This window comes from Aotus nancymaae, unplaced genomic scaffold (assembly GCF_030222135.1).
Source record: "Aotus nancymaae isolate 86718 unplaced genomic scaffold, 86718_ANA_hifiasm-v0.15.2.pri h1tg000076l, whole genome shotgun sequence".
NCBI classification, from domain to species: Eukaryota; Metazoa; Chordata; class Mammalia; order Primates; family Aotidae; genus Aotus; species Aotus nancymaae.
In genome coordinates this window covers 12,052,529-12,078,225 of record NW_026988491.1, presented here as the reverse complement: position 1 = coordinate 12,078,225, position 25,697 = coordinate 12,052,529, and the positions used below count along the sequence as shown (strand labels likewise).

The window sequence follows — 25,697 nt, the reverse complement described above, 5'->3', positions numbered from 1 at the left end:
TTTTACCAAAACAGCCTTATTTAATCAGGTCCCAGAGGCAAGTCTGGAGTATACAGGCAGGTGGCATTCCTCCCCCTGAGGTCATACCTGACCTTCCTGGGATAAGTGGGAGGCTGGGGCAGGGAGGTTGGGGAAGTAGCCTGGGATAGGGATATCACAGTTGCAGCGGGGACACTCTGGGATGAGCTGAGGGCAGGCAGTCCCTTTGGGAGGTGAGACAATGGCCCTGTGTGGTATACTCCCTGCCCCCCACCCCACACGGACAGCTTGGTCTGGCACAAAGGCCACACTGTGAGGCTGGGCCCTCCAGCTGGTGGGGGTGGCATGGGGTGGGGCCTAAGGAACAGCTATTAGGTCCAGAGTGGCAAGTGGGGGGAGGTGGTCAGCCTGGCAGGCCCCTGGGAGCATCCAAGTCCCAGAGCAAGCCTGGCTGTCCCTGTCCTTCCTCCCATATCTGTCCTGCAGAGGCGGGGAGGAACTTGGGGCAACTCGGCTTCTCCCCTCTCTGGTCTGGCAGGAATCAACTGTTAGGTGAGGGGCTGGCTCTGCACCTAGGTGGGGCCCCAAGAACAGGCCCCAGCCCCTCACACCTTGACCTCATCATCCTCTTCAGCATCCGCAAATTCGAAGGTGTGTGTTTGCACTGTGCTGGGCACCGGGGTCCTGGTGCCTGCCTGGGGCGCCCTCCACTCTTCGTCCAGGCTCTCCCAGGAGGCCCGGGCTTGGGGCAGCACCTCCACCCGCTCCCGCCGCGTATCTGGGTAGTGGGGGTCGCCACCCCAGCCTGCTCCCCAGTGCCTGCTGAGGGCTGGGTCAGCAGGTCCTCGGGGACCCCCTCCCACTGGGCTGGCCTTCACCTCCACCACTGGGCCCAACCTGGTTGTTACCCCATTGGGACAGCGTCCACGGGGTGTGGAGCTTGCGGCAGGGGCTGGGAGGTTTGCAGTAGGAGCTGGGGAGTTTGCAGGAGGGGGCAGGGGGTTTGCAGCAGGAGCCGAGGGGTTTGCAGCAGGGGCTGGGGTCTCAGCTGCAGGGGTTTCCGGGAGGCTCATGACCCCCAGCAGCTCGCTGAGGAGCGAGGGCCCAAGGTCGAGGTCCAGGCGGAAGGACAAGAGAGAGTCAGAGCGGCGGAGTCCCGGCTCAGAGGGGAAGGAACCATCCCGGTCTTGGTCATGCGGCTTTTCTGAGCGGGGCAGGCGGGAGATGGTGCAGAACCCAGAGTCCAGGCCTAGAAAAGAAATGGGAAATGGGCTCAGAGCTGGGGTCCCTCGCCAGGAATTAAGGAGGGGAGACAGGACCAGTCCTGGCTTGCCGTGCGGCCTCTGGCAAGCCCCTCCCCTCTCTGGCCTTAGTTTCTCCCATCTTTCCAATATAATATGCTCCATGGTCTCCTGTGTGATCTCCTGTCTATCCTGAACTGAAAGTCGTCACCCTCATTTCCACTCTGCAGATGAGAAAAGTGAGGCTCAGTGTGGGATGAGGCGAAGGGGCTAGCCCAAGGCCAGAGAAGTCTGACGGGGTGGAATGGAGCTCAAATCTCCTGATTCTCAGTCCCAACTGTGAACTCGGCCATGGCTAGTTCCCTGCCATGATGCTGGCCGATGGCTGCAGAGGAACCCAGAGCACGAGGCTGGTTTGTGGACACAGGATGGGACTAGCAGTCAGGGTCTGACTACATAGAAATGGACAGACACATGCCTTCCCAAGGTCATCTAGTCCAGCTCCTGCATCCAGGACCACAGACCTGAGACATAATTGTGTTTCTGTGGACGGGTCCTCAGTGCGTTCTGAGAAGCCAGCCGCCTGGGGCAGGAGCATTAGAGCATTTGCCCCATGTGGGAGTGAAGCCACAAGGCAGGGAGTGGCCACCAGGTGGCAGCAGGGGCCCATGGTTCCCAGATGAGCTCTTCCCTAACAGCCAAGGTGGCACTTCTGGCTGGGCAGGAAGGTCCCTGGCTTGCGGTCTCTGTGAGTGGGTTTCCAAATTTGTTGAGTTACAGGAAACCAAGTTCAAATAACAATAACTGCTCCAGTGTCCTGAGCACCAACTGTGTACCAGCCCCTGGGCCTCTCCTGGCACTGGATCTTAGCAATGACCCCAGAGACTCATTATCTAGGTGAGGACTTGAACTTATAGAAGTCAGTTGACTTCCTGGAAATCAGGAAGAACTGGATTGGAATCCAGAGCCCAGGTGGCCCTTCACGTCTCCGTAATATCATTCGGACATGTGGTTTAAGGGGGCGGGAACAGGTGGTTGACTGGTTCAGCCGAGGCCCAGAGACAAGGAGGTGCTTGCCCTGGTCACAGCAAGTGAGGGGCAGCTAGAACTCAAACTCCACCCCCTCACTCTCAACCCGGGGTGTTTCGGGGAGTCAGCCTGTTCCCACCTCTGCAGCCCCTCCCATCTATGATGTGGGGGTTGGGCCTGACCTCTGCGGTGAGACCAAGGGACCTGAGGAGCCCCTGAACCCCTCTGGGCCTCAGCCGCAGCCTCTGAAAAGTGGGTCAGCAACCCAGGCTCTCACCGTAGCTGGAGTGGCCATCCGTGGAGCTGGTAGGGCTGCCGTCGAAACTGAGCTTGCCAACCACGAGGCTGTCGTAGGCAGCCTGGTTGAGCTGGGGCAGGGAGATGGCGTTCTTGATGATGGGGGAGATGGCCGGTGGAGCTGGTGAGGGTGCAGGTGGAGACGCCATCCTCCGGGGGAGCGCCCCCACCCTCCGCACCAGCTGCAGCTTCTTGGCCAGGAAGCTGCGGGGTGAGCGATGGGTGCCTCCGGAGCTGCCACCATGGTTGCTGAGGAAGGAGGTGTCCCCAAAGACATCCCCGCCACGGCCCACATGCATGGTGTGGCGGAAGTCCCCGAGCGGGGGGCTGATCATGTCTGCAGTCAGCCGCCTCTTTCCTTGGGAACTGGACGCCCAGCCCACAGGTGAGAGCTTGCCCAGGCTCATGGTGGGGGCGCCTCCGCCCCCCTGGGGGCCGGGCATCAGCTCTGGCGGCTCACAGCCACTAGTCCATGCCCACCAGGGGCTGGGGGAGGGAGGTGGGCTGGGCTGGGGACTGGTGCTCAGCTCCTTTGCCCCGGCAGAAGCTGTGGATGACGCTCTCCTAAGGTGAGGTCCCTGAATGCTGAGGCTGTGGGGGCTCCATGGCTTGTCTCTTCCCGGGGCCAGGCTCCCAGCCCCTCAGAAGCAGCTGTAGATGTTCAAGCACAGAGAAAGCACCCCCAAGGGGGTCGGCTTCTCTCCTGCCCAGGTGGTTTCCTGGAAGAAAGACAGAAAGGGTGGTGACGGCAGGCATGGGGCAGAGGCGGAAATCCGGGGTCTAAATGTGGGCAGCTGAAGTGGGCAGACACGATCACACCCAACCACATGGACAGAGGGGTCTGGCCGATGCGGGGCAGAAGCCAGGCACAACGGGACTCAAGTGAGTCTGTGTATAGAAAGCTCCAGAACACAGCCAGGCTTGGTGGCTCACACCGGTAATCCCAGCACTTTGGGAGGCTGAGGCAGGTGGATCACCTGAGGTCGGGAGTTTGAGACCAGCCTGGCCAACATGGAGAAACCCCATCTCTACTAAAAATACAAAAATTAGCCGGGTATGGTGGCAAATGTCTGTAATCCCAGCTTCTGGGGAGACTGAGGGAAGAGAATTGCTTGAACCCAGGAGGCAGAGGTTGCGGTGAGCTGAGAGTGCACCACTGTACTCCAGCCTGGGTGACAGAGCAAGACTCCACCTAAAAAAAGGCTGGGTGAGATGGCTCACGCTTGTAATCCCAGCACTTTGGGAGGCCGAGGCAGGTGGATCACGAGGTCAGGAGATCGAGATCACCCTGGCCAACATAGTGAAACCCTGTCTCTACTAAAAATACAAAAAATTATCTGGGGTGGTGGTGCATGCCTGTAGTCCCAGCTACTCCGGAGGCTGAGGCAGGGGAATTGCTTGAACCCTGGAGGCGGAGGTTGCAGTGAGCCGAGATTGCACCACTGCACTCCAGCCTGGCAAAAGAGCAAGACTCTGTCTCAAAAAAAAAAAAAAAAAAAAATTAAAGAACAGGCATAACCAATCGATGCCATCAGAAAGCAGAATGATGGCAGTGTCTGAGCAGGTACTGACTGAATAGGGGACAAAGAATTCATCGAGCTATACGCTTAAGCTGTGTATCAGGAAAAAACAGAAGCACTCATTCTAAGTCTGAGCAACATAATGAGACCTAGTTTCAACAAAAATATTAAAAAAAAATTAGTTGGGCGTGGTGGTGTGTGCTTGTGGTCCTAGCTACTCAGGAGGCTAAGAAGGGAGGATCACTTGAGCCCGGGAGGTTGAGGCTGCAATGAACCGTGATTGTGTCACTGCACTCCAGCCTGGACGACAGAGACCCTGTCTCAAAGAAAAAAAAAAGCACTCATTCTTCAGGGTCGACTTATGAGCACTTACTAAGTGCCAAGACGTCACCTGCGTCATCGTTTAAACCCATACAATACTCCTGAGGGAAGCACGATGTTAGAGAGGGGAAACTGAGGCACGGAGTGAAGTAACTTGCCTGAGGCTACATCATAGGAAACAGGCCCCACATCCCAGAGCCCTGGAGTCCCAGGCTACATTGCCTCCTGCTGGAGTATTGAGTAAGTCACCTCCCTTCTCTGTGCGTTAAAACCTCTGCCACCCAGAGATGCCAGGAGGGAGTGGACACCTTGCCAAGGCTTTGTGAAGCTGGGTAAACAGCCAGAGCAGAGGCTCCTCTGAACCCTCCACCTTCAAGGAGCTTCCTGGAGCTTTCTGTGGTCAAAAGTGGCTTTTTTCAGCTGCCCCGTCCATGCGTGAGCATATTCAAGGCTCTGAGAAGACCCGCAGGAAAAGACTTTATCACAGTTTGTCAAATTGCTGTAGGAGCCTTGTTGTCAGGGAACAAGCTTTGGAAAAAGCTCAGCTGGTGCCAAAAGCTATTTCTTGCCCATCTCTCCCTTCCTGATTCCCCACCCCCACCATATATACACACACACACATATCCTCCCCAGCTCCAGCCTCTCTAAGGATCGCTTGTTCCAAACTTTTCCTTCTAGTATCATACCAAGTCCAGGCTAGAGGGCACCAGTGATCCTTCGGTCTCACCTCTGGTTTTCCTGTGGCCCAGAGAGGGCCAAGCTGGCTCAAGGTCAGATCTAGAGCTAGTTGAGACTTGAACTCAAAGCCTCTGACTCACGTAAGCCCTTGACTGGCTTGTGGAACCCAGTCTCGCCTTTTGAGATCAGCAACGCACTGGGAGGGTGGGGCAGCCGCCTGGATTTTCCTGCCTTCCTCCCTCAGGCACCCAGCTTGGGCTCTGCATTTAGCAAGTGCCAAATTAATGCCAGGTGAATTACAGATCTCTGCAATAACCCGCATGGCAAAACATCACCCCAACCCCTTCTGAGAGTGGGAGGGCAGGCTGGGTACCCGGTGTCCTCACACTGTGACCTTGGGCAAGTCACTTACCTACACAGACCTGGGACCTCAGCTGATAAAAGCCAATCATGATCCTTAACAAGAACACTTACATCTGTGGCTCAGCCTGCTTCCTTTTTTATAAACCACTGCTGCCTCCTCCAAGCATAAAAATCTCAATACTGCCCTTCGGATGTTATTTGAAATTCAAAATAGGTTAAATAACAAGATAAGAACAAAGAAGGCAATAGGACAAAGCTTGCTTTGTTTTCGGACTGCATTCTCTTCCCTTCCCACCATCTGATCCTCCCCCAACCCTAACTCCTCCCCCTGGATGGTGGGGGGCGCTTCTGAATCATCCTTTTCCCTCCCTGGCACCCCCGGCACCACGAAGTCCTCATGGAATGTTTGCTGAAGTTCTGAAGCGCTCCACAGTTGGCCAACACATGATATCATCTGATTCTCCAACAACCCCACAAAGCTGCAGGGTGGCCCATCTGACAGGGAGCGCTGAGGTTCGGAGGGAAGGAGGAACTGTCCAGGGTTAAGGGACAGGTTCCTGGCAGGGCCAAGTTTCCCTGCCCAGCAGGATCTAAGGATGTGTCTCTGGGGGAAGGAATGGGGGTGGGGTGGGTGTTCCTGTGCTGTAAAATGTTGTGCAGAAGGGTCTGCCATGTGGCCTCACCCATTTGCCCCCACCCCAGCTCCCTGACTTTTTTCTTTTTTTTTTAAGACTGAGTTTGGCTCTTGTTGCCCAGGCTGGAGTGCAGTGGCGTGATCTCGGCTCACGGCAACTCCCGCCTCCTGGGTTCAAGTGATTCTCCTGCCTCAGCCTCCCTAGTAGCTGGGATTACAGGTGCGCGCCACCATGCCCAGTTAATTTTGTATTTTTAGCAGAGTTGGGGTTTCTCCATGTTAGTCATGGCTAGTCTCGAACTCCCGACCTCAGGTGATCCACCTGCCTCAGTCTCCCAAAGTGCTGGGATTATAGGCGTGAGGCACTGCGACCAGACTCTTTTTTTTTTTTTTTTTTTTGGGGCAGGGTTTCACTCTACCACCCAGGCTGAGTGCAGTGGCTCCATCACAGCTAACTGCAGCCTCAAACTCCCAGGCTCAAGTGATCCTCCCACCTCAGCCTCCTGAGTAGCTGGGACTACAGGCACACACCATCATGCTCAGCTAATTTTTTCCCCACTTTTTCTAAGGACAGGGTGTCACAACATTGCCCAGGTTAGCCTCAAATTCCTGAACTCAAGGCTATCCTCCTGCCTCAGCCTCCCAAAGTGCTGGGACTACAGGTGTGAACCACCACGCCTGGCCTCCATGACTTCTTAAGGCAGGACCTCTCTTCTCCCAGCAAGAGGGGCTCCCCTTCCTTGAACCCCCATGGTCACTTTTGACTTGGGGGACCAGCTTCTTCCCCAATCTTGTGATGATCCTATCTTTCAAATGTTTCTGGGCACCCCCCAAGAGTACCCCTCCTCCATTCCACCCTGCCTACTGTAGTAGAGAGACCCTGCGGCACAATGGGGCTGAGGGCAGGGCACTGCTCCTGGGACCCGTCTTCCCACGTGGAAATGACAGGCAGTTCCCTCCCAGGGGAGTTGTAAGGGTAGAAATATAATGAAACCCTCAGATGCTGGAGCAGGGCAGCCAGGGGTTCTAATCTGTCACTTTTACACTAACATCTCTCATTCCAGGGACCCCTGGTGGCAGCCACGTGGCACTTGCTGCCAACCACAGGGCATTCACTGCTGGCCATCAGGTGTGCCTCACCTGACACTGGAGTAAGCAGAGCTCCAAGTGTCCTGCTGCCAGGTTCACCTCCCCTCACCGGCCCAGGAATACCGCCCGTTAGTGTTCAGATCACCCCTTTTACAGATGGAAAAAACAAGGCTCAGAAAGGAGGCATTTACCCTCAGTCACAGACCAACATCGCTGGTAAATGCCCCAGGGTGAGGGTGAAGGTGATGGGGAATAGGGAAGGGGAGGTGGAGGGCTTGGATGCCCAGTCCTGAGCAAGGCATGGGGTGCGGTGCAGGCCTGGGAGACAGGAGAACCAGCTCTGCAGATTCGGTGCCTGTGACCTGGGCAAGGAGGTCACCACACAGCCTTGGTGTCCCTGGAGTCCTTATATTTACCATGTAGATACAGTCAGGGCCTGGGCGCAGGGCCTGAGCTCACTCAGGGGTGGGAATGACACAAGGACAAGTTTTGGAGCCGGGATCGGGCCAACAGGGGCCGCTGTGGATGCACATGTGCTCCGGGGGAGGCCAGGGGCGGCTCTGAAGGAGAGCATGGGGGTGGGCTGCAGCCTGGCATTCACCTGGGGGTCACCCGCAGGCCGCAGGGTTGGCCAGGGCCCCACGTTTCATCCTGGAGGCCTCTGCTCGGGTGCACACAGCCCCCTTCTTGCGGGCATCCAGCTGGGTGACACCTCCCCCCCACCAACCGCTGGACAGCGGGTCCCTGTCTTGGTTACCGCAGCTCCCGCAAACCTGCGCTGGCCCCTGGGATAAGGTGTTAACCCGAGGGGCTGGCTTCTCCTGCCCCTCAAAGTCCAGACGCTTCAAGGTGGAGAAATGGGGAAACTGAAGCCAGAACGGGGTAGCTAGTTGTCCCCAGTCGCGCTAGGGTACCCGGTCCTCCGTATTCCAAGGGGGGCACCGTGGGCCATTAGGGAGCGACAGGGACAGTGGGAAGGAGACGCGCTTCGTGCCCACTGCCCCGAGTTAGAGCCGAATCAGTCAGCCCTGGACCGCACGAGGCGGAGCGGCCGCGGGCCGCGTCTCGGGTCCCCGCGCCACGTTTCTTGCTGCTGCGGCCTTCCGACCAGTCCCTTCTCATCTCTAAGCCTCAGTTTCCCGGTCTAGGAAAAGGGCCTCGAAAGTCGCGGGTCTGGCACGGCTGGGGCGAAGGCAGAACGATCTGGAGGGCGGCCGGGATTGGAAGTCCGAGAAGGGCTTCGGCCATCCCACATTCTCTGGCGGGACGGGCTCAGGACGCGGAGGGTCGCTCCGCGGGGGAAGGGGACGGCCGGCTGTCTTGGCCAGAGGGGAACCGGACGGGATGACCTCATCCGCGGCTCCAGCCTGGAATGCGGCGGTCGGGGAGGGGGCAGGGTGCCTGTCCATCTCCCCGGGCCCCCCACCCCCCACTTCCCGCTCTCCGCGTGGGCCTCGGCGGAGGGGAGACATTCCGCGGCGTCGCCCGCCCTCTGCCCCGGCCCTTCCTTCCCCAGCGCAGGAAGGCGCGGAGACGGCCCCCGCTCGGCCCCTCGGCTCGCCCCCTCCGCGCGCAGTTTGGCCACTCAGCCCCGTCCGATCTTCGCCCCATCCGCCCGCCCGGAACGCACGACAGCCCGAAAGCTCGGAGTTTCCCCGCGCGGCTCCGCGGCCGCGCCGGGCCTTCCCGTGCGCTCTCGGAGGCGCCTCTCCCGGGCGGGTCCCCTCCCCGTCCCGGCCTCGGGAGCCTAGGAGGGTGCAGAGCCCCCGCAGGCGCCGGGACCCACCGGCCTCCACGGACGGCCCCTGCCTGGAGGACCCGCGCGCCGCGGCTGTTACCTGGTTCCGTGAGCCCCGGGGGCGCGGGACGAGGGCAGACTCGTCGTCGGCAGCGGCGGCGGCCGCGCGTCCCGGCTGGCAGCCCGGGAGAGTCGCTGGGCCGGTCTGCGCCGCCCTGGCCGCGGGCTCCGCGGGCTGGATCCGGGGGCAGGGGCGGGGTGTGGGCGCTCCCGCCTCCCGCCCCTCTCCTCCCGCCCGCGGGCGGGGCCCGGACCTCTCCCCGGCACCGTACATGCTGCCGAGAGCTGGCAAGGGGGACACGGCAGCGGGGGGGCCAGGCCAGGCCTCTGCTCGCCGCCCCGGACACGGCCAGCTGGGGAACGCGCGATCTGCCCCGGGGAGGCGACTCCGGTCCCCGGCCGCCAACCCCTCCCCCACTGGTTCCCCGCGTGGCCTTGGGGCGTCCAGGCCTGATGAGCTCTCCTCCCTCCTGAGCCCTCCAGCCGCTCCCTGCGGGAGTTTGGGGAACCGTGAAGCTCGATCTGAGGCCTTGAATGCCTGGGCCTTTAAACCTTGATTTTTACAAGCTTGGGATGCCCACTCCCTTCCTCCCCATTCCCATTCCCTTCCACCCGGTCCAGGCTCTGCGGCGCCAAGGAGGAAGACAGCCACACTGGGGCGCAGGCCACGCAGGCACTGGTAGAGTGAGGTGGAGTGGCCGTCAGGGCCGGGACCCTGGAGCGCCACAGCCTGGGTTCCTGTCCTGCCTCAGTCACTGCTTACCTTTCTGTGCCTCAGTTTCCAGATCTGAAAGTGGGATAGATAATAACATCAGATGTGTTAAGTGTTCTCTGCTCTAAGAGCACCTAGGAGTCTTGCTCGCAGGTAAATGAGGTTGCATCTCAGAGACTTTACAGATCCCACCACCACCTCCATGGGGGGCAGTGAATCAGCCATACCCGGGACCCTGTGCCATCCTCACGGAGGGGAGATAGATCTCTGGCCCCTGCCTCCCGTTGTTGTGCCCTCCTCTGACTACTCCCCTCTGACTATAGAGTCCTCCGGGTGTCAGGGCACAGAGAGGTCCCTAACACTGCCTGGGGCACTGCCTGGGGGGCATGGGGGCTCAGGAAAGCTTCCTAGAAGGATGATATCTGAGTTAAGTCTTTTTTTTTGAGACAGAGTCTCACTCTGTTACTCAGGCTGTAGTGCAGTGGCACGATCTCCACTCACTGCAAACCTCCACCTCCCCGGTTCAAGCGATTGTCCCACCTCAGCCTCCAGACTAGCTGGGATTACAGGCACCCACCCATGCCTAGCTAATTTTTGTATTTTTTAGTAAAGAGGGAGTTTAGCCATGTTGGCCAGGCTGGTCTTGAACTCCTGACCTCAGGTGATCACCCGCCTTGGCCTCCCAAAGTGCTGGGATTATAGATGTGAGCCACCATGGGGCCATGAGCTAAATCTTCAAGGACGTGTAGGCAGAGGGAGGGGCAGTGGAAATGCGCAGTGTGGCAGAGGACAGCACAGCAAAGCCTGGGAGCCGAGGACCCCGAGGAGGAGGCAAACCCGGCTGGAGGAGACGGGCTGAGCACTCTCATGGCCAAGGATGAAGAGCCGTATTTACCCGCAGGTGGAGACAAGGTCTTTACTGTTCACCCAGGGGCTAGACTCCCTGAATCCCCATGCTGGCCACCAAGGGAAGGAGTTATTTCCACAGCTGGACAAATGAGGAAACAGGCACAAAGCATTCTAGCATTTGCTCAAGTGGCACAGCAGTAGGAACTCGTTCCCTGGGGGCCAGCCCAGGAGCATTTTGTCCCATAGAGAATTGGAAAAGCGTGGGGACAGTGAGCCAGCAGGCAGCCCTGGCAGGTGTGCATTTGGAAGTCTAACTGTCGGCCGGGCACAGTGGCTCATGCTTGTAATCCCAGCACTTTGGGAGGCCGAGGCAGGCAGATCACGAGGTCAGGAGATCAAGACCGTCCTGGCTAACACGGTGAAACCCTGTCTCTACTAAAAATAAAAAAAAAAAAAAATTAGCCAGGTGCAGTGGCACGCGCCTGTGGTCCCAGCTACTCGGAAGGCTGAGGCAGGAGAATCGCTTGAACCTGGAGATGAAGGTTGCAGTGAGCCGAGATCATGCCACTGCACTCCAGCCTGGGCGACAGAGCGAGACTCCATCTCAATTAAAAAAAAAAAAAGTCTGACTGTTGCACCCAGGTGTGGTTGCTCACACTTATAATCCCAGCACTTTGGGAGGCCGAGGCAGGCGGATTTCTGAGGCCCAGAGTTTGAGACCAGCCTGACCAATATGGTAAAAACCCCGTCTCTACTAACGATACAAAAATTAGCCAGGCGTGGTGGCAGGCACACCTGTGATCCCAGCTACTTCAGAGGCTGAGGCAGGAGAATGGCTTGAACCTGGAGATGAAGGTTAAAGTGAGCTGAGATCGTGCCACTGCACTCCAGTCTGGCGACAGTGAGACTCTGTCTCAAACCACCCCCCTCAAAAAAAAACAGAATTCTGACTGTGAGTGGCGAATGCAATGGAGGGAGAGTGGAGGAGGCAAAGAACTAGTACTGCTGTGGTTATTACCATTAATAGCTTCGGTCGTAACCAGCACTTATTGAGCGCCTGGTGCATACCAGGTCCTGTAGCCCCTTGACATGCATTATGACATTTACTCCTTGTAAGAGCCCCATAGAGAAAGTACTGCCATCACGTCCCTTTTGCAGAGAAGTGAAGTGACTTGCGTCAAGCCCCCTCCTTTGGCAGGATGGCCATACTTTCCAGTTGGCCTAGGACAGGCCCAGATTACACATACTGTTCCAAGTGTGATTATTAATAGCACTTCCTTTCATTCTCAAAGATGACCTGGTTAGACAATCAATTACACGTCACTCTAGTCAGAGGATCCCTAGAGCAGCTGGTAAAGGAGGTGGTTCGGTGCAATGCCAAAGGCCCTGAGCTCCACTCCTGGCCCAGTGGCTGACCGTGGGCAAAGCACTTGGCCCATCTCAGCCTCAAGCTTCACATCTCTGAAATGGGTTTAATAGCAGTGCAGGTATTTACTAGTTGCAGGGGTGTTGTGAGCCCCAGGCAGAGCACCGAGCAAGCAGTCTTGATGGAAATGGTTACAACCTGCCCCACGCTTGCTCCATCCTCTTCACCCCTGGGCAGGGAGGGCAGGCAGGAAAGAACAAGTGAGAACCTCCCGACTGTAGGCTGCATACTTTGTCTTCTCCAGCTCATTGGCAGGCAACCCATGAATCAGGGATTCTTGCCCCTTTTTACACGTGGGTAAGCTGAGGCGGAGCGGGGCCCTCTCCCTCCTTGCAGCCTGTCTCCAGATAGAAATCTATCTCCATGTAGGCTGTGCCCTTGTTCCTGGCTCCACTCCTGATTTAAGGATCTGACTCAGTTTTTCACTCTGGAAAGTGGGAGAAAGGGAGAAGTTTCAACATCCCCAAGAAGGATCCAGGGTTGGGCAGTCCCCGTTGCTTATGCTTTGCCCCTCCCCCAACTTCCTGCAGTCCCCTTCCTTCCCTTCAAGAGGCTGCGCCCAGGAGTGCAAGGGTTAACCGTGGCAGAGCTGTAATCGCAGTGCAGAATGCAGAACCGATGCCTGCCAGCTGGGACTGGGAGCTGCTAGGCGAACTGACTGACTGCCCGGAGTTCAGGATCCCCTACCTCCTGCCCTGTCTTGAAGGAACCAGCCTCCTCAGGCTATAGTCCGAGAGCTCAGCTACCCGCTCCACTCAGCCCAGCAGATTGGGTTGGCCAAGGCAGGGGGCCTAAGGAGGCAGTTCTGGGGCAGGAAGCAGTCTATGGAGCCAGGGAGAAGAGGGCAGGGCACAGCTAGGGACCCAGGGATGCCAGTGGCTACTTCCAGGTTCCAGGGAGGTTTGGAATGGGAGCTCTGAACTGAGGCCACAACTATCAGCCCCTCGCAGCCCCTCCCTAGGGTGCATGTCCTTTTCGTACCTCAAAGTTCGGCTGAGCTTTTGGTGAGTTAATGCATCTGCTTATTGACCAGTTGATTGGTCTTTCCCATTTTTCATCTCTTGAGTGTCCATTGGTCCATCCCTCCGCTGATGCAATTGCTAATTCATCCATCTGCCCATTGCCCACTCCCCTGCCCATCCGTCTGCCCTCCCCTCCATGCACCCATTCACTCATCTACTTCCCGTCCACGTCTTGATCTGCTCCTCACACACATTCGATCACTCAACCACTTCCTTACCCACCCCTCCGCTGACCCACTGCCTGTCCCCCATTCATCCATCCACTCACCCACCCATCCAGCTGCCTACCCACCCATGCATCCTTCCACCCCATTGTCCATTTACCCACCTGTACACCCACTCAACCGCTCTATGCAGCATCACTTGATCCACTGCCCACACCTATGGCCATCTACTCACCCACTGGTCCATTTACTCCTTCCACCTCCATCCTGTAATGCCCCTACTGACTCACACCTGGTCTCTGCTGACCAATCATAGGCATTTGAGCATGTCCTCATCTTTTTCACACACATGCACTTCACTCACCTCATCAGTGGGTTACCTGGAGGCAAAACACCCTTGAACACTGCTTTTTTGTGTGTGTGTGTGTGAGACAGTCTCGCTCTGTCACCCAGGCTGGAGTGCAGTGGCGCGATCTTGGCTTACTGCAACCTCTGCCTCCTGGGTTCAAGCAATTCTCTTGCCTCAGCCTCCTGAGTAGCTGGGATTACAGGCATCCGCCACCACATCCAGCTAATTTTTTTTTTTTTTTTTTTTTTTTTTTTTTTTGAGACGGAGTCTCGCTCTTGTTACCCAGGCTGGAGTGCAATGGCGCGATCTCGGCTCACCGCAACCTCCGCCTCCTGGGTTCAGGCAATTCTCCTGCCTCAGCCTCCTGAGTAGCTGGGATTACAGGCACGCGCCACCATGCCCAGCTAATTTTTTTTTTTTTTATTAGTAGAGACGGGGTTTCACCATGTTGACCAGGATGGTCTCGATCTCTTGACCTCGTGATCCACCCGCCTCGGCCTCCCAAAGTGCTGGGATTACAGGCTTGAGCCACCGCGCCCGGCCTAATTTTTTTTTTTTTTTTGTATTTTTAGTAGAGATGGGGTTTCGCCACATTGGCCAGGCTGGTTTCGAACTCCTGACCTCAGGTGATCCACCTGCCTTGGCCTCCCAAAGTGTTGGGATTACAGGCATTAGCCACCACACCTGGCTGAAGACTGCTTTGAAATGTCACCTCCTCCTGGAAGAACTCCTTCAAAATGAGCCTCCTTGCTGCATCTGTTCCATCCTCCATGTTGGTATCTTTTTCCCAGTGAGATCGCCGATGAGATAGTGATGTCAATGCGTGCTCTGTGCTCCTGGCACACTAGGAAATGAATGATTGGGACCAACATAGGAATCCTTGTTCCTTGTTCCTTGACTGAGTCCCACAAGGGCGGGTACTCTCCTCCTGGGACCCCTCCAGGGATACTCACCGGCTAGACCCCTGCAGGGGCTCAGACACACCTGGACACTGCAGAGGAAGGGGGCAGCTTTGGGCTCTTCAAGAAGTTTGTGCTGTGACCTAGTTCCCCAGAGGTGACCTCGCACTGAGGGGAAACTGACAAAGGGCCAAGGAGGCTGACCCCAAGCTCTCCCCTCTGCCATCCAGTGTGCCTTTTCAAGTCAGACAAACCTGAGTGCAAATCAGGACTTTGCCTCTCACTATCAGAGTGACCTTGGATAAGTCAGTCCCTAGCACTGGTGTCAGTTCCATTATTTGTAATAAGCCATGAAGTTCAAGTTCACTGCCTGACCTGTAGTTATTATGGTCAAGGAAGGGTAGCTGTTATTATGACTTTTTCTTTTCCTTTCTTTTTCCTTTCCTTCCTTCCTCCCTCCCTCCCCTCCTTTCTCTCTTTCTTTCATCCTTTCTTTCTCTCTCTTGCTCTGTCACCCAGGCTGGAGTGAAATGGTGCCATTTCGGCTCACTGCAAACTTCACCTCCCAGGTTCAAGCAATTTCCCTGCCTCAGCCTCCCGACTTTTTTCTTTCTTTCTCTTTCTTTTTCTTCTCTCTCTCTCTCTCTCTCTCTCTCTCTCTCTCTCTCTCTCCCCCCAACCCCTTGCTCTGTCACCCAGGCTGAAGTGAAATGGTGCTATTTCAGCTCACTGGAACCTTCACCTCCCAGGTTCAAGCGATCTTCCTGCCTCAGCCTCCTGAGTAGCTGGGATTACAGGCATCTGCAAACACGCCGGGCTAATTTTTGTATTTTTAGTAGTGATGAGGTTTCACCATGTTGGCCAGGCTAGTTTTGAACTCCTGACCTCAGGTAATCTGCCTGCCTCGGCCTCCCAAAGTGCTAGGATTACAGGTATGAACCACTGTACCTGGCCATTTCTTTTTTTTAAATGGAGTCTCCCTCTGTCATCCAGGCTGGAATGCAGTGGTGGCGATCTCAGCTCACTGCAACCTCTGCCTCCCAGGTTCAAGCGATTTTCATGCCTCAACCTCCCAAGTAGCTAGGACTACAGGCACCTGCCACCGCACCCGGTTAATTTTTGTATTTTTAGTAGAGACGGGGTTTCACCATGTTCATCAGGCTGCTCTCAAACCCCTGGGCTCAAGAGATCCACCCGCCTCAGCCTCCAAAAGTGCTGGGATCACAGGCGTGAGCCACCTCGCCTGGCCTAGAATGACTTTATCATTTTCCCTTTACGGGTAGGCAGTTTCACTGAACACATGCTCAATGGGTGTCTGCTGCAGCGGGCCCTGGGCTGGGCACCGTATGAGGGCCTGCAGTAAGGAGTGTGGTCCCTCCTCTCATGACACTTAGAGTCTGCTGGGGAAGACAGAGGCCAGGACACTGGTGGTGATGAAAGGCTAAGGCAGCGGTAAACGGGGCAGGGAGGCAGGAGATCGCCTGAGGAGGGCCAGGGAGGCTTCCTGGAGAAGGTGGCATTTGAGTTGGGCCTTCTGTCTTGGGGTAAGATGGTCTGTAGGTGAGGCTGGAGAGCGAACCTGCCTCAGCATAGAGGGGGAGGTGGGAATGGGCACACCTGAGGGCAGATCGTGATCTGGTGCTGGGAGGCTGGAAGTTGCACTTGGTCTACTGTGGAGGAGTGGGCAGAGGCACTGAATGCCACACACAGGGAGGGTAGTGGCGGGTGCTAGGCTGGGCCACTGCCCTACCCAGAGATGGCGGCCCTTGGGGATTGATGGGGCTTCCTCATTAGCAGAGGCTGGGTCAACCCTGTCTGATGCTGTTTTTTGTTTTCTGTTTTTTTTTTTTTCCGTGCAGCCCTTGACGGCAGGAATGTGTTCTGAGGGAGCCAGGAGATGGAGACCCTCCTGGAAGGACCCTTCAGCTCTTTCGTACCTTCCTTCAGCTCCAGATCCTCATGAGCCAACACTTGGTGGGGGGTGGAGTGGGGGAGGAGGTGTGTTTCAGGCTTCTCAGAAGGCTCCTGGGGGCCAGGTGAGGTGGCTCATGCCTGTAATCCCAGAACTTTGGGAGACCAAGGCCAGCAGATCACTTGAGGTCAGGAGTTTGAGACCAGCCTGGCCAACATGGCAAAACCCCATCTCTACTAAAAATATAAAAATTAGCCGGGCGTGGTGGCGTTTGCTGGTAATCCCAGCTACTAGGGAGGCTGGGGCAGGAGAATTGCTTGATTCATCCTGGGAGGTGGAGGCTGCAAAGAGCTGAGATGGTGCCGCTGCACTCCAGCCTGGGCAACTGAAAAAAAAAAAAGCTTCTGGGGCCACTGAGGCCCAGATAGAGTAGTGTGGAGTCCTGGGCTGCCCCATACGCCATGGTTGGTTCCAGTGTGGGTGAGAGCATCTGTTGAGTTTGTGCCATCTCTGAGCCTAACAAGGCGAAACAGGCTCACAGACAATTAAGGCTCAGCACTGACGTGGCAGGGCTTCCAGGAAGACTGCCTGGAGGAGGCAGGATGAGCGAGGCTCTAAAGATGGATGAGGCTGTGTGCACACAGTGAGAGCCAGGCTGGGAACACAAAGTGTGTGTGTCTGACACGGGTGTATGTGGCCAAGGTGTCAGCCGCAGTCAGACATGCAGAGTCAAGGCCTGACCTGAAGCTAGGGGGTGGCCTGGGGGCTGGGTGATGGCAGATGCGTCCCTATCTGTGTCACCCAGCTGCTCCTCGTCCCTATCTATGTCACTCAGCTGCTCCTGGAGGTGATGCCTGGGTGCGAAAGGATTCTTTGGAGCTGTAGGGTCAGGATGGGAGTTAATCCCAGGGGCATTTTGGAGGGCGTGGCTGTGAGGCCTAAGGGGAGGGCATGTCTCCAGGAGACAGCTGTCAGGGCCGGAAACGCCTCTGGAATTCCAGACTCTGGGAAAAGGGCCGGCCTGTGGAAGAGCTTTCTCAGGCAGAGCCTTCCAGACAGACCCAGCTCTGGTTTCTTATTCACTGGTCTGCAGGGAAATGGGGGTGGGGAAGCCCCCCTAACCCCTCTGACTCCCTTTCTCCTGGAGAGCAAGAAGTTGGATGGGGGTTGAGGAAGGATGTGGGGTCAGTTCCTCCAGCCCTACCCCCAAGGAGGACAGACAGATGGATGGACTGAGGGTGGAGTGAGGGTCTAAGGCGGCTGTAGTTGCAGGGGCCGGGGGGTGGGGCAGCCGAAGGGGTCAGGACCAGGTGACCCCGTTGTCCCTGGGTGATGGGAGTGGGCTCTCCAGACCTGGGCCAGGTGGTTGGGGCCTGGATGGAAGGGTGGTGGGGAGGGGGTCCTCTAGGAGACCTTTGTTCTCATTGTGAAATGGGTGGGGTGGAGAGAGGAGGGGCATGAGGGGGACAGGAAAAGCGTTTGAGGAGCAGAAACAATGGGCTATTCTCTGCGGCCCAGCCTGGCCCAAGAGATAGGCCCGTGGGCTGCAGGCCAGCCCTGACCACCTCCTGCATGGCCTCCTCCAGCCTGGCCCAGCCCTGGGGGCTTCACGTGGCCCTGCCCGGGTAGGCTGCGGGGGCGCCTTCCTCACCCTCATGGCCACGCGCGCATTCCTGGACACATGGATCTCTCTGTTTTTTTCTAACAAAAGCCCGTCCACTTTGGTTAATGAAGCCCTTCCGTGTTCATGACCCCCTTGGTGTGACAGAGACAGAAATGGATGAGGGAACACATCTTGCCCACGGCACCTGGCTGCTCGTCAAAGAGCTGGGAGTCGGCCCTGGTGCTCCTGGCTCCAGGTCCTGGGTTCGTCCACAACCTCCCAAGCCCTAACCTTGTCCTTAGCCCCTGGTTTCCTCCTCTCTTTTCTGGACTGATAAGAAGAGCAGAAGCAGGAGCATTAACTGAGCATCTCCTGACTGCCAGACACAGCTCAGAGCTTGACATTTCACTTGTATTTGCTGTGATCCTCGCAACACCGTTGAGCCGATGAGGAAACAGGGGCCGAGGAGGTAAAGTCACCTCTCACTGGAAATGGTCACACTGGATTTGAGTCCAGGTCTGTCACCTCTCAGTGGCCTGCTGCCTTGAGGACAAAGGTTCTGGGACCACGCAAGCAGGGATTATGATCTCTCCTGGTCTCCAGGGGCGAGGAGGAACTGTACATGCTGTACACACATCCTGGGGCAGGAATTGTTGAGAAGCATCCCTGACTGATGGCTGTTGCCTCTACTTACATCCCTTTGGTGACCGGGAGCTCACCACTTCCCCAAGAGGACAGCTGTGCCAGCCAAGAATTTCTCCCTGAAATGGAGCAGAAATCACTCCCCATAACCTCTGCTCCCTGCTCCTTCTTCCATTTCTGAGAACAGAGTTCTCCAGATGCTTCCCTTTGTCGAAGAATTCAGAAGACCCGGCTTCAAGTCCTCCCAGCCGTGGATCTGGGCAAGTTCTTTAGCCTCCTGGGGCCTCCGTTTTCTCATCTGTCAAGTGGGAGTAACAATGCCTATGATCAAACACGTCTGTGAAAGGAGTTTTAGAAACACAGGTTGGGGCCTGGGAGTGGTGGATCACGCCTGTAATCCCAGCACTTTGGGAGGCCGAGGCAGGCGGATCATCAGGTCAGGAGATAAAGACCAGCCTGGCCAACATGGTGAAACCCCATCTCTACTAAATATGCAAAAAATTAGCCAGGCATGGTAGTACATGCCTATAGTCCCAGCTACTTGGAGGCTGAGGCAGGAGAATCACTTGAACCTGGGAGGCAGAGGTTGCAGTGAGTCAAAATCACGCCACTGCACTCCAGCCTGGGCAACAGAGCAAGACCCTGTCTCATAAAAAAAAAACAAAACAACCAAAGAACCACAGGTTGGGGTGTGTCATGATCATTGCAGAGGCTCCAGCTCCTTGTACTTTTCTATTGTTTGATGGACTTAACTCACATCACAGGAAACGCTCATAAAGCACCAGCTCAGCACCTGGCAACGGGGCACAGCCGCTGCCTCTGTTTTTTTTTTTTTTTTTTTTTTTTGAGACGGAGTCTCACTCTGTAGCCCAAGCTGGAGTCCAGTGGTGTGATCTTGGCTCACTGCAACTTCTGCCTCCTGGGTTCAAGCAATTCTGGTGCCTCAGCCTCCTGAATAGCTGGTACCACAGGTGCGCACCACCATGCCTGACTAATATTTTGTAGTAGAGATGGTGAAATGCCCATGGACGCCTCGGCCTCCCATAGTGCTGAGATTACAGGCATGAGCCACTGGCCTGGCCCAGCCACTGCCTTTGAACTCAGGAATTCACACTCCCAGCTTGCAGAGAGGGGATGCGATTGTTTAGGGTTTTATGTGCAGAGTCACCTTTATGAATTCATAAAGACTCTGACAACATTCTTATGGGCAAGTGGAGGATCTCGCAGGCAAGGAAACCGCCCAGAGGGGTGAAATAACCTACCTGAAGTCCCACAGCACCGTTCCATAGGGGATTGAGATTCTCACCAGGCCATTCCCCGAGTGGGTCTGCAGGGGTTAACCAGACTGGTTGGGGCCTGCCAAGTTGGGGAGGGGATCTCGCAGAGAGTGAGGGTTGTGGAATGGGCAGCCCCTCTGGGTCTCTGACTCCTCCTCAGGGGGCAGCTTGAGCCTCTGCCAGCCTCTTGTTGACTCAGCCGGCCTCTCTTCTGCCAAGGCCTGCTGGCCAGAGCTCCCACGGGGAGGGTCAGGCCACATTCTTCTCTGGCTGGAGCCTGAGGGGTGGCTGGCACCTCCTGGTGGAGTCTGTGTGCTGGAGAGCTCATCTGGTTTGTGGGTGCTGGGACAGATGCTGGGGTGAGGCAGGAAATGTTTTTTTGGGGGGTCAAGGATGGCTTCCCAAAGGACCACCTCAGAGCTAATGAATTAGCCTGGGAACTGGGTGACTTGGCTGCATGGATCAGCTTTGTTTTCTTTTTTTCTTTTTTTTTTTTTTTTTGAGACAGGGTCTTGCTCTTTTGCCCAGGCTGGAGTACAGTGGCATGAACATAGCTTACTGCAGCCTCGACCTCCCGGGCTCAAACGATTCTCCCGCTTCAGCTTCCTGAGTAGCTAGGACATCAGGCACATGACACCATGCTCGGCTTGGCTAATTTTTGTTTTTTGGAGATGGAGTCTCACTCTGTTGCCCAGGCTGGAGTGCAGTGGAGCAATCTCATCAAGCGATTCTCCTGCCTCAGCCTCCTAATCGGCTAAATTTTAAGTTTTTGTATAGAAGGGGTCTTGCTATCTTGCCCAGGCTGGTCTCAAACTCCTGGGCTTAAGTGATCCTCCTGTCTCAGCCTCCCAAAGTTCTGGGATTACAGGTATGAGCCACTGCACCCGGCCAGCTTTGCCACGAATGACCTGGGTTGTTTTAGTGAGACACTTGCATCATCCTGTGCCCCACCTCAGTTTCCCCATCCATCAAATGGGTATATGTGATAAAACACCCTGCCTGCTTTTCTCCACAGTTGTTGGGAGGATCAAAGGCAAAAACAAGTTGGGCTGGAGGGAATGCCCTTTGTAGGGCAAAGGCCCATACATCCTGGCTGGCCAGCCTGGCGTTCTTTTTTTTGAGACAGAATCTCGCTCTGTTGCCCAGGCTGGAGTGCAGTGGTGCGATCTGATCTCAGCTCACTGCAACCACCTCTCGGGTTCAAGCGGTTCTCCTGCCTCAGGCTCCCAAGAAGCTGGAACTATAGGTGTGTGCCACCACGCCCAACTAATTTTTTGTATTTTTAGTAGAGACAGGGTTTCACCATGTTAGCCAGGATGGTCTCGATTTCCTGACCTCGTGATCTGCCCGCCTTGGCCTCCCAAAGTGCTGGGATTACAGGTGTGAGCCACTGTGCCTGGCAACCTGGGGTTCTTTAGGGGAGCAAGTGAAGGGAAGGGGACGCAGAGGCAGTTCTCAGCTGTGACCTGATCTGCCTGACATCCCTGCCTCTCCCCGACTGACATAGTGACACTGATAATAATAGCACCTCCTGCCAGGCTCACAGTCCTTGAAGGTTTACAAAGTCCTTCCATTCCCATACTGGTCACCTGCTGCCTCAGGGCCCTCGTGCTGCCCTTCCTTCTGCAGAGAATACTCTTCCCCCAGACAAGTGAAAGGCATTTTCTGCTCAGCTCAAATGTCCCCTCCTCAGAGGCCTACAGGACCAGGGACCTAAGTTGAATTCTTGGCTGGGCACGGTGGCTCACGCCTATAATCCCAACAGTTTGGGAGGCCAAGGGGGGTGGATCATCTGAGGTCAGGAATTCGAGACTAGGCTGGTCAACATGGTGAAACCCCGTCAGTACTAAAAATACAAAAATTAGCCAGGTGTGGTGATGCGTGCCTGTAATTCCAGCTACTCAGGAGGCTGAGGTAGGAGAATCTCTTGAACCCGTGAGGTGAATGTTGCAGTGAACAAAGATTGCGCCATTGCATTCCAGCCTGGGCAAAAAGAACGAAACTCCATCTCAAAAAAAACAAAACAAGCCAGGTGCAGTAGCTTACACCTGTAATCCCAGCACTTTGGGAGGCCAAGGCGGGTGGATCACCTGAGATCAAGGAGTTCGAGACCAGCCTGGCCAATATGGTGAAACCTCACCTCTACTAAAAAATACAAAGATGTTAGCCGGGTGTGGTGGTGCACACCTGTCATCTCAGCTACTCAGGAGGCTGAGGCAGGAGAATCACTTGAACCCACTAGGCAGAGGTTGCAGTGAGCCAAGATTTCGCCACTGCACTCCAGCCTGGGTGACAGAGCGAGACTCCATCTTAAAAGAAGAATAAAACTAAAACAAATTAAGTTGTCTCCCACCCCTGCCCCCCCAGTACCCTCCCTTCCGTGCTGTTCCTCTGTGTCTCTAGTGACTGCCATGACCTTGCTCAGGGGATCGTCTTCCCCTATGACATTAAGCTCGGTGAGGGCAGGGATAGTGACTGCCTGGCTCATTGCAGTGTCTAGCAACAGACCACAGCCTTCCGAGGTAACTGTCATTGTCTTCCTTTGCAGAGAAGCTTAGAGAGACCTAATGGCTTCCCCAAGTCCGCACAGCTGAAGGGATGGAGCCAGGACTGGCCAGGCCTCTTAGATTCTAGTCCGTGGCTCTTTCAAGAAATGCCCCATAACTGCCATGCCTGTGTCCTCTGCAGGCCCTACCTCCCTCGAAAACAGAGAGCACGTCTCACCCCTGTGTCACCCCGTGAAGTCCAGCCCGCACCTCCTCCTTACACACAGTTGGCGCTGTGCACGTGTTTATTTGGGGGTCATGGGAAGAAGAAGCTGCTGTATTCAACACGCAAAGCCTGGCTGTGGCCGCTACCCTTGTGGGCCTCTGTGCCTTCACCGAGGGACTGAGGACTAATGCCTCTGGCCCACAGTGGGGCATTCCAGGGGCCTCCTCACCCTGCTCAGGCAGGCCGGCTGGCCCAGCAGCTGTGGGGTGGCCGGATGCCCCACCCCTGGTGCCTTTGGGCCCTGAGCCCAGGCCGCAGGCTGAGCTGTTGACTGGCACTGCTCCTTAGGTTTGGGGCAGGAACACCGCAGGGATTTTAAAAATAAAGGGCCTTGAGACAGTGGCCTGGCCCAGGCAGCCATGGGGCGGGGCGGGGGCCAGACAGGGATGGTGGAGGAATGCTGAGCCCACAGCAGGCTGCAAGGCCAAGGTGGCCTCTTTTTCTCCTCCCAAAACAGTACCGCTCTTCCAGGAACACCTCCTCCCTGGCCTATTCTAAACATGAGTCTCCAGCATTTCCTGAGCACCTACTATGTGCCAGGCCTCGGTGGCAGAGGGGTGGATCCCCCAGAGGCTCTTCCCTGTAACTGTGTGGCTCTCCTCAGTGGGGCCCCTCCCTTCTTACTCAACCTCAGGCCACAGACTATTTATTGAGCACCTACTGTGTGCCAAGCGGCCAGTCTGGCCCTTCACTCTCCCGTGGGCTCTTTCCCACTCTGCTCTCATTCCCTCGGGCACCTCGGCTGTTCAGCCCATTTCAGTCCCCTTCTTTCTCATCTGGCTCAGCTAACAGGAAACGCTGCCGGGGAGGTCAACAGCCCCCGGCCTCCAGAGCCCAGCACACACAGGGCCTGTCTACATGGTGCAGCGGGGAGGGGGGGCTTCCTGTTTACAAGAGTCACAAGGACCCTCGGGTGGCGCTTGGACAGGCCTCCAGGACAGCCCCTCTAGTCTAGATCTAATCTCTCCCTAGGAGGGGCCACCCAGCACCCCCACAGGCCCCAGGTGGCTAGTTCAGACCCAGGCCACTACCACCCGCCCCCACAACATGGGGTGGTAGAGAAAAGAGGAGGAGCCAGGAGTCTTGGGAACAGCCTGGAATGTGGGAGTTGAAGGTCCGCAGGAAGCATCCCTGGCTCCAGGCCCCTCTCCAAGTCTGGATGCCCCGCCCCAGTCCTCTCCTCCCATCCCGGAGCCTCCGCAGCTCTGATGGGGGCGGGGCTGACGGAGCCAGGAAGGAGGAGACCAGATTCCTTCCCGTCCCGCTGGGGCGCGAGGCTGCAGCTCTGGCTTGACCAGGCTCTGGCGGACTCAGTCTCTCCATTCCTAGGGCGGGGTGTGGAGCCAGCTCCCTGGTCAGCCCCCATCTGCTGCTGCCTCCCTCTTTTTCCCCCCGCCTGCTGCCTCCACAATCCCAGAGACTGGGACCAGCAGGGGAGGCCTTCACGGAGGGGTGGGGCTGGCCAAAGGTGCCCCTGGGGAAGCAAACAATCCTGCCAACCTCCCACTCCAGGCAGCCCCAGCCAATCGGTCCCGTGGTTGCCCAACAGTATTGACTGAGGGCCTGAGGGTCACGGCCGCTGGGCCAGAAGAGGCCGGGCAGAGGGAGACCGCCCCATCCCCCACCGCTCCCTCACCTAACCCCAAAGGAGGTAGGTGACCCCTGTCCTCTGTTTCCCCTCTCCAACCCCAGTCCCTTAGGGCACAAAATGATCAATGCTTGAGGCAGTCATCCCCCAGAGGTTGTGGGGGCACAGTGGAGCTAGCTAGCTCAGAGGAAGCAGTCGGAGGGGCAGCTTCCTGGAGGAGGTCACCCTCTCGATATAGAAGCCTAAAATTGGGAAAGAGTGTGCCTGGCCCAGGAAACAACCTGGCTAAAGGCATGGCACTTCTAGGGAAATGCTAGTGACACGATAGGGTTGGAGAAAGGCACAGGTGAGGGAAGGAGAGGAGGTTTTAGGGAGCAGAGGGCTGGGGTGGAAGGATGAGGTCATTCGTCCCAGTGCACTTTCTGTGGCTCTGGAGCGCCCTCTTTTGCCCCAGGCAGGAAGGCAGAGGGAAGCTGGGTAAAGGAACCACCACAACTTGATGTGGCTTTGCAGACTTGGCGAGGGGACTGGCCTGGGGACTGGGACCAGGACTCCAGTCTCTAGCTCTGTGAAGCCACCCTACTGCCCTGAGAAGACCCCAGGTTTTCAGCCCTGTGAGACCTGTTGGCGCTTGACTGGGGCACTGGGGCGGCTCTCACAGGCTGTTCTGTGGTGGGGAAGAGTCCTGGCTCTTCCAAGTTTCCAACTGTGTGACCTTGGGTGAGTGATGAATGGGCCTCAGTTTCCCCCTCTGTAAGATGGAACTAAAAATAACTGCCTCAGTGGGCTATTGATGGATGAAATTAATTTACATTTTAGAAACCACCTGGCACTAGTGAGCACCCAATTCCAGTTAGGAAGCATTATTATTAATGAGAAGTAGAGAAAGTTGGCTTTACCTCCAGGACGTGTTGACAGGTGGGCGGAAGGCGTTTCACCTGAAGAGTCTTCAAAGAAGGACCTGATACTCAGCCTCTAGGATTCCCAGACTTGCCTGATCCAAGAAACTCCCTGGGGCTGTGGTTCAAAATGTCAGCTTCTGGCCTGGGACAGTGGCTCACACTCGTAATCCCAGCACTTTGAGAGGCTAAGGCGGGTGGATCACCTGAGGTCAGGAGTTCGAGACCAGCCTGGGCAACATGGTGAAACCTCATCTATACTGAAAAAAAAAAAAAAAAGAAAGAAATCCAGGTGTGGTGGCGTGCCTGTAATCCCAGCTACTCAGGAGGCTGAGGCAGGAGAATCTTGAACTTGGGAGGCGGAGTTTGCAGTGAGCTTATATTGCACCACTGCCCTCCAGCCTGGGCGACAGAGCAAGTCTCCATCTCAAAAAAAAAAAAAAGGCCGGGCATGGTGGATCACCTGAGGATCATGCCTGTAATCCCAGCACTTTGAGAGGCTGAGGTGGGTGGACCACCTGTAGTCAGGAGTTCGAGACCAGCCTGACAAATGGTGAAACCCGTCTCTACTTTAGTAATACAAATTAAATACAAAATTAGCTGGGCCCGGTGGTGAATGCCTGTAATCCCTCCT

General features: G+C 56.3%; 1 protein-coding gene across 4 annotated transcripts; it reads right to left on the bottom strand.

The window, feature by feature from the left end:
• CDC42EP1 (CDC42 effector protein 1) lies at nucleotides 1-9,055 on the bottom strand. 4 transcript variants are annotated; one of them, XM_012458912.3, is made up of 3 exons: nucleotides 8,990-9,055; nucleotides 2,527-3,265; nucleotides 1-1,228 (listed from the first exon to the last, which is right to left on the bottom strand). In XM_012458912.3, the coding sequence occupies exons 2-3, from the start codon at nucleotides 2,987-2,989 to the stop codon at nucleotides 585-587; spliced, it is 1,107 nt and encodes a 368-aa protein (XP_012314335.1). In that variant the 5' UTR covers nucleotides 2,990-3,265; nucleotides 8,990-9,055; the 3' UTR covers nucleotides 1-584. The 4 variants fall into 4 exon arrangements, with proteins under 4 accessions (XP_012314335.1, XP_012314334.1, XP_012314333.1 ...); XM_012458911.3 differs by lacking the exon at nucleotides 8,990-9,055 and adding an exon at nucleotides 5,115-6,308; XM_012458910.3 differs by lacking the exon at nucleotides 8,990-9,055 and adding an exon at nucleotides 5,478-6,308.
• Nucleotides 9,056-25,697: the final 16,642 nt, after the last annotated feature.